This window comes from Triplophysa rosa, unplaced genomic scaffold (genome assembly GCF_024868665.1).
Source record: "Triplophysa rosa unplaced genomic scaffold, Trosa_1v2 scaffold275_ERROPOS353705+, whole genome shotgun sequence".
Classification (NCBI taxonomy): Eukaryota; Metazoa; Chordata; class Actinopteri; order Cypriniformes; family Nemacheilidae; genus Triplophysa; species Triplophysa rosa.
In genome coordinates, this window is record NW_026634290.1 from 54,600 (window position 1) to 65,856 (window position 11,257).

The 11,257-nt window shown below is 41.6% G+C and overlaps 1 protein-coding gene across 1 annotated transcript; it reads right to left on the minus strand.

Annotated features, from left to right (window-relative positions):
* Positions 1–518: 518 nt before the first annotated feature.
* On the minus strand, positions 519–7,659 carry LOC130550273 (uncharacterized). Its single transcript, XM_057327704.1, has one exon. It carries the CDS (start codon positions 7,143–7,145, stop codon positions 2,487–2,489), a length of 4,659 nt encoding a protein of 1,552 aa, XP_057183687.1. The 5' UTR covers positions 7,146–7,659; the 3' UTR covers positions 519–2,486.
* Between the last annotated feature and the right edge of the window lie 3,598 nt (positions 7,660–11,257).

Consider the following 11,257-nt stretch of genomic DNA (forward strand, 5'->3'; position numbering starts at 1 on the left):
AGTAGGTTCTGTTGTTGTCTCTTCCCGGCCAAAAATTAGTTGGATTAAATGGAAAATATCTGGAATGAGGTGTCTTTAAATTGAGTAATAAACGATCTTGGGTTGTCAATGGTACAACGTGACGCCACATCTGGAAAAGTCTTTGAAATGGGTGAGGTCACTAAAGGAGTCACTTCAGGGTAACTAATTTCTTTAAGCTAACTATGTTCGTCCAGTGGGTGGCCCCCACCCTCTCTAAATGAGGGCAGTTCTTCCACTGGCACTTTGCCCTCGTGCTCCTACTCACAGTTCTAGTTCCTTGGATAATGCGCACAAACGTATTCCCACTCCGTGATAGGTAAGTTATGACTTGTAGTTGTTAAGGCTTTCTTTCCTCGATATATAACTGGTCGTTGTCCAGGTTGTGTGAAGAAAAAGAAAATAGTTATTCCACAATCGGTGTCGTAATAGGCTGGTACAGCAACTGAACGCCCCACAGCTAGGACTGCTGGAGTACCGCTCTCTCATACCAGGATTGCTCTCGGTTCCGTGAATATTCTTCTTCTGTCAGTGGCATACATCGTTTCCATGGTAATTTAATTTCCTCTCGTCGTAATAGGTAGTCTGCGTCCGTGATGTCACTCTGACCAGAAACTCCTATCTGCAGTCCTGCTTTGAAACACCCCCAATCTTGTCCTGCTCAAGGGTTGTGATAAGAGTGAGGTAGATAAAGATAGAAAAATGGAGAGAAAGAAAGAGAGAACACATAATACATAGCCCTTTCTTTTTGGGGTTATAAATCAACTTGTTTTTTACATGTGCAGTTTCAAAAGGGGAAGGGGTTCACTGCCAAAACAATAAACAAAACATGAGCTATCTTCCTGCCTATAAGTGTCTTAAAAGAATATAACTATACTACATGTCCCAAAAGGAAAACAATTCTAAGCTATCTCCCTTATTATTCAAAAACAAAACTATAATGGTAAAACAAAAGTGGCACCCCTTGTTTTGGTTTTGCATTAAACAACTATGGAATGTCATCATATTCTTCACATTTTTCCATTGCTGTGACCATGGTTAACATAAATGCCTCAGAGTCATTGTGCATATGTAACTTTGCATGTAGTGACATTTGTTTTGCTGTGGCTCTAACCAACAAAGACCTTATCATAGGGAGAACACAACAAAATAATATTGCGGAAATCATTAGAACAACAACAATTATCATTCCCACTTGAGTTAGCCATTTTCTCCAGGACCCAAACATTGACTCAAACCATGTTTCAAATGCCCTATCTGTTCCAGCATTGGCCGTTACTTCATCCCTCAGATTTTTCAATTTTTCCATAGCATGAGTGAAAGACCCATCAGGGGAGGTATTATTAGGAATATAAGTACAACAATCTTCTCCAAACATTACACAAACCCCTCCTTTTTCAGCTAATAACCAGTTCAGGGCCTGTCTATTTTGCCAGGCCATTTTACTCGTTGGGGCCAATTGTTCTCCAAGGGCTTCAAGTGCATCATTTGTAAAATTAATAAACCTCTGCTGATTGTAATACAGATAGTTAATCCATTCTGTGTTCTTATTTGGGGTTATCCATACAAGAATAGATTCAAATCCAGATCTAATCTCATCTCTTGCTTTAAATTGGTGTGGAATATTTCTAGGTTGGCCAATAGTATCCAAATAAACATTAGGGTCACTTTGGTATGCTCTCTTAATTATGTTATGTTTGGGCGTGCGTTTTACATTTTCATTTGGGTCCCATGTAATAATAGTAACATCTTGTATTAGTTTTACTCTTGCACATAAGCCTATCCATTTTTCTGGCAATGTTGGCCTTAGTTTGCTTCCTCCACATAACCAAAAATAGTCAGCAATAGCATTCACTTGGGTTTGGTAAGATTCAATTAATGGCCATCCTGTTGTCATATTTGGACAGCTTTCCCAACCTACTACTGTAAAGTTATCTGTGATTGTGGCTGAAGCAAACTGATTACTCCACTGTTTTTTAACACTCTTTTGACTTCGCATGTTTTTATCCAAATGCCAAACAGTTATGCAATTTCCTTCAAACAATCCTACATCGTTACCACCCTTTTTGTATGTACTATTAAAGCATTCATACTGTAATGTATAATCTATGTCATAAACAACTGGAACTTCAATCATATTTGCTGGCAGGTTTACATCAATGTCCATACATTCCTTTCCCCATAATGGGTGAGTGTAGTACTTTTCCCTGTTTTTTCGTCCTGCCAAAGCTAAGCACTCTGCATGGCAAAAAGGAACAGTGTTTCTCTTTTTATCACACTGTTTTGTGTAATGTCCAGCACAATGTCTATAGTCATATGGGTTTGGCACAACGATGAGTTTGCTTAATGGTGAAGGGGTGCAAAACACACAACTGTCCATATATGACTGTTCCACTGTAAAATGTGCCCATCTATACCACTCATTGTGAATAGCAATGTCCCAAAGTCTCTCATACTGTGGTAGTTCATCACAAATCGAAGTCTGGGGGTGACCAACTGAGATCTGACACATTGATTGTTGGGAATTCTTCTGCCAGTAGTTGTTCAAGGGATAATTCTGGGTCAGGTACCCCTGGGTCTGTGGTATGGTCTGTACCAGGCTCACCAGTAGCAATATCGTGATCAGAATGTCCTGCATCTCCCTCCCGACTTGGGCCTGGGCGTAATTCCCTGTCGCTTGTCGGGGTCGGAACGGTGTCTGGTTCCTGTCTACTGCGGCTATCTCGAGTTGCACTATGTTCTCCATGTATGTCAGGATCGTATACAGGCCTGCCAGCATGCTCCGTCGGTTGTCTGTGTTCTGTGCTCTGGCCTGGCTCCTGCCCCGTTCGTTCTGGTCGTGGCCTCTGTTCTGGCTCGGGCGGCGGCTCGTGCTGTGTCTGCTCCTGCTCCTGGTCGAGTCTCTCCTGCTGTGCCCTCTGCTCTGGCTCGTGCTGTGGGAGCTGCTCCGGTTGTCTCGCAGCCGCCCTAGGTGGTTCTGGAGCAGGGTCGGGAGCTCTCTCGGGGGTCCCCTGACTATCATCTTGGTGCTGTGCTTCGTCTGAAGTCTCTGATAGTTCCTCGACGGCTTGTTCAGGATCTCGTCGACGGAGTTGTGGTACTCTGGTACAATGGTTCAAGTGGTACCAGGTGTTGCTTCCTTCCACTTGTACTGCTGTTGGTGTTGCTCGTACGACTGTGTAAGGCCCTTCTCTCCGCGGCTCATTCCATCTCCTTCTGAAGACCCTCAGATAGACTTGGTCTCCAGGAACGATTGCACATGGAGCTTCTTCGTCCTCTCTGGGCCCTCGGCGATGCTCCTGTGAATATATAGCCTCATGTATAGCAGTTAATTGTCTCATATAAGTTCTTAATTCAACTTGCAATTGTTCCAAGGGCGGTCCATCATAAGGGCCCCTTAAGTATGGCACTGGCATAGGTCTGCCCGTGAGCATTTCATGTGGGGTCAAATTCGTGGTTCTGTTAGTTTGCATGCGATAGTTCATTAGTGCCAACGGTAATGCATCTACCCAGTTCAATTTGGTATCTGCACAGATCTTATTTATCTTTGCTTTTAAAGTCCCATTCGCTTTCTCAACCATTCCTTGAGATTGAGGTCTGTAAACACAGCCTAGCCGCTGTTTTATTCGCAACTGTTGTAAGACAGTCTTTACGGCTCGTTGAATAAAAGAGGAGCCGTTATCCGAGCTGATCTCAGAAGGAATTCCAAACCTAGGGATCACTTCTCTTGTCAAGAACTTAATCACAGTCCCAGAGCCCTGGTCTGCTGATGGCACAGCTTCCACCCATCTGCTGAATCTGTCTATAATCACCAACATGTATCTTTTTCCTCTGACTGATTTGATCATGTCAACATAATCCATTACTAAGTGTTTAAAAGGTCCCTCAGGTACAGGGATGTGTCCTATGGGTGCTGAAGTCCCTTTTCTAACATTGTTCTGAGCACAAATGTCACATCCTGTTAGGTAATCATCCACTGTTGCTTGCAAATAAGGTGACCAATATCCTTGTTGCTTGATCTTTCGAAGTATCTCATTTCGACCGCAATGATCAAACCCATGTGTCTCTGAAATTAATACAGTCAATAGGGCATGCGGTGCAATTATAAGTCCTTCATGAGAGCGCCATACTCCATTTGCATCTCTTGTGGCCCCCCTTTGCTGCCATACTGACTGTTCAACAGCACTTGCCTGCTCCTGTATGCGAGCAAGATCTGTAATGCGGGGCTCGGGTTGTACTAATACCATGGGGGCCATTACAGCAGTTAGGCACCCTGAAGCTCTTTTAGCCTCAGCATCTGCAGCATTGTTCCCAACAATTACAAAATCATTTCCCTTTTTGTGTGCTTGACACTTAACAACGGCTAAAAGTTTTGGTTGCATCATTGCAGAAATTAACTGTACAATTTGTTCTGCATGTTGTATTGGGGTACCGTCACTCTTTTTAAATCCTCTTTGTTTCCAGACGGCCCCATATAAATGGCACACTCCATGTGCATATGCAGAATCTGTATAAATATTTACAATTCGTCCCTTTGCCAACTGGCAAGCTGTGGTCAGAGCTTTTAGCTCAGCCAGTTGTGCGGAACACGGTTGCTCACAATGTTGAGAAATCACAGGTATAAATCCATCATCTTTTCGCTTAACCACAGAAAAACCAGCATGATTTCCCAGATGGTCTCTGAAACAAGATCCATCCACAAAATAATCAGCTTCAGCATGCATTATTGGTGTAGACTCTAAGTCTGGTCTAAGACGGGTAAATGCTAGTGATTCAGCAACACAATCATGTGGAGTGCCCTCATTTTCCAAAGGTATGTAGTTAGCTGGATTTACAGTAGTACAATGTTTTATCGTTACATCTGGATATGTCAAAAGAGTTGAATATGCCAGACTTCTGGCCTGTGTCAAAACAAATCTGCCCTGTTCCAACATTTCAACCACCTTGTGATGCGCATATATAGTCACAGGGTACCCCATAGTCAAAGTAGAAGCTTTCTCATAAGCATAATATACAGCAGCGAGTCCTTGATAACAAGGGGGATATCCCTGTGCTACACTATCCAGTTTTGTGCTATAAAAGGCAATGGGCTGTTTTCCTCTTCCCTTACAAGTTTCTTGCATCAACACTGCAGAGGCATATCCCTCTTTTCTGTTAGCTACATACAGGTGAAAAGGTTTCGTATAGTCAGGGCTGGTCAGAGCTGGAGCACTTTGCAGTTCTCTTTTAATGGACTCAAATGCTATTGTTGCATCACTATTCCATGTAAGTGGGGCTCTTAAATTTTGTTGTCCTGCCTGTTTCATCAGGGCTCTCAAAGGGGCAGTTTTTATTGCATAATCCTCTATCCAGTCTGAGCTGAACCCAGTCATGCCCAGGAATGTCATCATATGACCAACAGTCTGTGGCAGTGGAACCTTGCTAATTCCCTCTAATTGACTTTGTGATATTGCCTTGGTTTTATATGCAATCAGTCTTCCCAAGTACTCTACTTGGGGAAGGCAATACTGTAACTTTGCCTTTGAGGCTTTATGTCCTCCTTCTGCTAGCTTGGTTAGTACCTTAATAGAATCTCTGTGACATTGTTCAAGTGTAGGTGCGCAAATTAACAAATCATCAACATACTGCAGAAGAGTGCTATCCAATACCAGATCTTCCAAGTCAGCTTTTAACAGCTGATTGAATATGTGGGGGCTATGGCGGAACCCTTGAGGGACTCTAGTGTAGGATATCTGAGTCCCCTCATACGTGAAGGCAAACAAGTGCCTGCTGCTCTCAGCCAATGGAATGCTGAAAAAAGCAGAACAAAGATCAATTACTGTAAAATATTTAGCATCAGGCGGCACATTTGTGAGCAGGGTGTGAGGATTCGGAACTTCTACTGGCCAATCTTCCACTATTTCATTGACTGCCCTTAAGTCATGTACCAAGCGCCATTTTGCTTTGTCTGCTTTGGTAACGGGCAGTATAGGAGTATTACAAGGACTAGATGTTTTGAACAGCACTCCTGCTGTAATCAGTCCATCTATGGTTTCCCTGATGCCATTTATTGCTTCAGGTTTCAATGGATATTGGTATTTGTTAGGTAGCTTAGTTCCTGGTTTTGCTTTGATAACTATAGGGCTGGCAGATTTTATCAGCCCTACATCTGTGTCATGTTTTGACCATAATTGATCAGGAACCAGTTGCTCCATTTCTTTGAGAAGCTCTGTTTGTTTTATCTCTTTTTCTAAGATGGTTTCCAAATTCATTTTACTTTGACCATTGACTTCCACCTCTCTAGGAGTTCCCTGCATAATTGTGGCACATGCAATCTTCATAAATCGTTTGTCTGCTGATAAAAATATTAAGGGGTTATCTGTGTTTTTCCATTGTAGTCCTTTAGCTTTTTTCATCATTGGGCCTATTTCCTTAGACTCACTATCCTTCTCTAAATATAGTGTGATATGGGGAACTGAGTTTGGGACCTGAAACCATTTCTTAATAAAATCATTGTCATCAACTTGTAATGCTGCTCCTTGTGGGCCTATGATTATATGCTGTGAAACAAGGGGAACTTCCATGTCTTTGGTTTCTTGTAACCATCTTTTTTCTATGTCTACTCTGCGTAATGGGTCATAGATCATGGTACAGTGGGGTTCTAATTCGGGTAATTTGGGCTCTTCGATTTGTTCCTTAATAAACTTTTCCCATTTTTGTAATGTCTTCCCTACCTCTTCCTCTAAATTTCCTAACCAGTAAGCATTAGCTTGGGGGGTTGTGATTACCATTTGTCTGACTCCCTTGCTTTCAATGTAAATACCTTCTGGGGAACATAGTATTTGAATCTTTAACTTGCAGAGGGCATCTCTTCCTAACAAATTAACAGGGGTTTGTTCTGATACTAAGATGGGTAATGTTACTTCTTTGTCCTTGGTCCTTAGACAAACTGGAGCTGTTATTGGAATTAGCTGCGTTTTTCCCGAAAATCCTACTGTCTTTGTGAACTTTCCAGACATTGGGAGGTGTGAGGCATATTCTGAATTTATACATGTGTATGTTGCTCCAGTGTCTATCATCATTGGTGTGATCTTGCCTTCAATCTTAACCTGCAGCATAGGTTCTGTATCAGCATTCTCAGTTATCATTGGATGCTGACCCCTCCCAGTAGGATCTTCTGGGCAGCCCTAGTAGCCAACATCTGGACCCCGCCATGGATTGACTGGTCCCTGCTGCTGTTGATTCTGCCAGGGTTGATTCTGCTGTTCTTGCCAATGAGGTCCTTGCTGTTCTTGTTGTTGTTGTCCTTGTTGTCCTTGACCTTGCCATTGTGTTCGCTGTTGCTGGCCTGCTTGCCATTGAGAGCCTTGTTGTTGGTTTATGTTCCAAGGGTTTGTAGTACACTCCCTCCTGTTGTGTCCTGGTTTTCCACACCCCCAGCATAAGTTTCTTCCCTGGTTCGGTCTTCCTTGTACTCTTTGCATAGGCCTTGGCCCACATCTGTTTTGCTGTTCAGGCTTTACGTAGATGACAATAGGCACTGGCTGTTGTGGTCCACTTCCGGGTGCTTGTTGCACAGTGGCTCCTATGCCAGGTTGCTGTGTCATAAGTGCTGGAGCATTTACTGGAGCCATCATTGCTGTATAGTCTTCTTCTTTGTCTTTGTCTTTGTCTTTGACCACGGCTTGCGTCTTCTTCTTTCTGGCCAGTTCCTCAAGCTGCAGCTGTTCCAGCTTTCTTTGAAGTTCTTTCTCTTGGTTTTTCAGTTTCTGCTCGCTCTTTCTGTACTGTTCTACAGCATGGGTCACATGATCACAGAACTCCTTGTGTGACTTTGAGTTCAGACCCACTACGTCCTCCAATCTTGCTTTTACCGGAGGCGGCATAGAGTCAATCATGGCATTTCTGAACAGTGCTGCCATCACCAGGTCCCCTTCAGGATCTCTTTCCAGTTCTTGCTTCCATTTTCTTAGCTGTCTTTGTACGTAGGTGGCTGGGTTCTCATCCTCTCCCATCTGTTCTCCCTTGAGTGTTCGAGGATCAATGCGGTTGGGAAATTCCTTCCTCAACTCCTGCCACATCAGCCTCCTATATCTGTCAAACGAGTCCCCATCTCGGATTGGTGTATCTATTGCTTGGACATCAGCTGCCCTTAAGAGTTCATTCATCTTGGAGCTTCCCACACATTTGGCTAGGAGTGCTTTGACGTCTCCCAATGCCAATAGTTTTCCTGTTGATTCCTCCTCCACTCGTAAGATCCACTTGCCGTCTCCCTCGTGTAGGTCAGGCAGGCGAGCAACTAGTCCATCCAGATCTTGAGAAGCCCATGGCACATAGTGCGCTTGTCTCCCTTTTATCAGGATTGGGCATTGTTTTCCATCCCCAGCCGTCAGGTGTTCTTGTAGCTCCTCTCTGGGGATGTGAATCATGCTGTTAGTTTTTCTCAGTCTTCCTTTTGAGTCCCTTCTCCAGTGTTCCTGCCCTTGCTCGAACTCTGAGTCCTGGAGGTATAGTTTGCCCGTTACGAACTTTAGTTCTCCTTTCTGGAGGGCCTTTAAGGTTGCTCCTGATATGACCTCTTTGTTGACTGGAGTGTGTCGTGTCTCTTGGCGTCTCTTTCCACTGCTGGTTTCAGAGGTGCGATCTTCTCCGTCGCTCTCTTCCTGGGAGCTACTTTTTGAAACATCTCTCAGAGCATTAGCAGATTCAGAATGTATTCCTCTCAAAAGGTCTGTTGCATTATCGTAAATTTCTTCATGATTTTTTGATAATTCTCCCAATGCTTTTTCCAGACGTTCATAAGGTTTATAAGGACCAAGACCATGTGTGGTGTCTTCTGCTCTATCTGATTGATTTTTCTCACAGACTGGGGATTTTTGATTGGCCCTGCCTCCCTTACTTTTTTCTGCTTTTTAGAGGATTTTTTCCCTAAGACTACTTCCTGGTTCGGGATCTAGTTCTACCAGTCCCTCTATTGAGACATCTCCTGATAATGCTACCAATGGCATTTGTTTTGGTGTTTGCTTTTGGCTTCTGGGGGGTTCGTAGGGAGTTGGCAGAGTCATTTTCTCACATTTTTCTTCATTTTCACCATCTTTATTCAACACCTCTCTAATTTTTTTCATATTTTTCAGGAAGTTAATTCCTTCATTTTTGAACAGGTTTAATACTTCCTGTTCGATTCTTCTCTTTTCTTCACGCTTCTTGGTTTTATCTCTTGGTTTATAATTCTTAATTAGTCCCTCCATTTCCTCACACACTGTCACATCAAAAGTACCACTTTCTGGCCATACTGTTCTTATATTTTTGGTTCTCACAGCCCATTTTTTAGATATTTTTTCTATTGAGTCCTTGCATACTGGGTATCTGGATCCCAACAGATCTACAGGAGTGGATGACATAGTTAAAACAATATTTTTTCAACAATTTTTCAAAAAAAGTACAGAGATTTCAAATTTTTTATTCATTTGTTTATTAAAACATTGTTTAATAAGAGGATGCAAACCAAGCTCTGGAGTTTTCTGGGGCTATCTCAATTGTTATTTTTTTCAAAGTCACTGCCACAAACTGCTGAGGTACCACTCCTCCAACTTCATTGTAATTACACAATATTCTGCTTGTCCAGTTTACATATCGAGTTTCTGCAAAGACTCTCAGCTCAGGGTGACTAAGTAGCCGTCCAGTGTGTCCCTGTCCCAATGGAAACCCCTGGACCTGTCCCCTATCAAAATAAGAGCCTACCAGTCTATCTATGGGAATTCTCTGAATAAGTGATGTTCTTGCTGTCAGGCCTGGGGGATTGTTAGGTTTGTTACTTTGGTATGTGCAGACTTCTTTCAGGTATTGTTTCAACACTCCGACTCTACAGCAGCTCTGTACAATCTCCCCCCACTTAATGTAAGGCCACTCCCACTGGGCTGGGTCTAAATTGCGAATCTCTGTCAGTTGGTTCAGGTACCAGTCTTTTCTTTCTTCTGTTAGAATTTGTTCTACCCCTTCTGCATCAATGTATGTCGCCTCCTCCCAAAAGTGATTTCTAATTCCCTTAGTTTCTGACAGAACTCTTCCTATGGTTTGTATTTTAGCCTGAATGGCTATGCTTCTCTCATAAGCGAGACCTGGCGCCTCTTCAGCCATGCAAATGGTAATTCAGTGAACTGAAACAAAACAAGATAAGGCATAAATCACTTATGGGGAAATAAGTCTTAAACATGAAACTCAATTACCAATTTGTGATTATAATACCAATAATGGGAATCATATTTCCAAAATCATAAATTTTAAACAATCAATCTTTCATTATCTATTATGAAAAGAAAAATTTAAAACTTCAAAGTTGGTAATTGAATAAACTGAAATAAAAATAAAGTCAAAAGTAAAAATCTCAGAATACCAAACTTAAAATCATTATTTCACTAAGTTGAGATAGAGCCACATCAGAATCACAATATCATAGTTAAAAATTAATAGCTCAATAAACTGAAACCATAAAAAAATAAAAAGTTTTTTTAAAAAGCTTCAAAGCTGTAAGTCAACATTTCCATATGTAAAACAATAATTCAATAACCAACTAAACAGGGTCTTGAATTCAAACTTGAAAGGTCAATAAGCTTCAATGTACTAAAATAATAAAATAAAAGTTTCAAAAACTTCAATACTCATGTGGCTGAAATAATAAAAATAACAAAATAAAAGTCTTTAAAAACTCCAAAGTTAAAATCACTGATCCAATATATAGTAAAATAAAAGAAAAGAAAATCTCAAAACTTCACTATTTAAACTTCAACATACTGAAATGATCTAAAAAAAAAAGAAAACAGCAGAAATAGGGTTGTCTTTGGAAAGGGGAGGTCTCAAAGCATGAGGCTAGAGTAATTAATCTTATAAAACCAATGCTAAGAATCAAGCCTTAAAACAATAAACTAAATAATGATCTATAGTTAGAATCACTAAAGAAGTTTAAAAAATGAAGTTTAAAAATGAACTTAAAACTACTCTTCTGTTTAATAGAAAAATCAGCTATGTATCCTCTTCAAGCCAATATACCCTAGAGAAAAAAAATCTAGTATGCGTTGACTTAGAAGTACATGCATCGTATTGTGACCATGGGTGATTTGTTCCTATTTTGGCTCTCACACAGCCTTTCAGCCGTGATCGTCCCTAATATATCACCATCTTTTTCTGGGCGTTTCCTACGCGGGCTCTAGCAAGACAATGTCCTGGTCATCCCATATACACCCTTTTTCTTTTTTTACTGTGG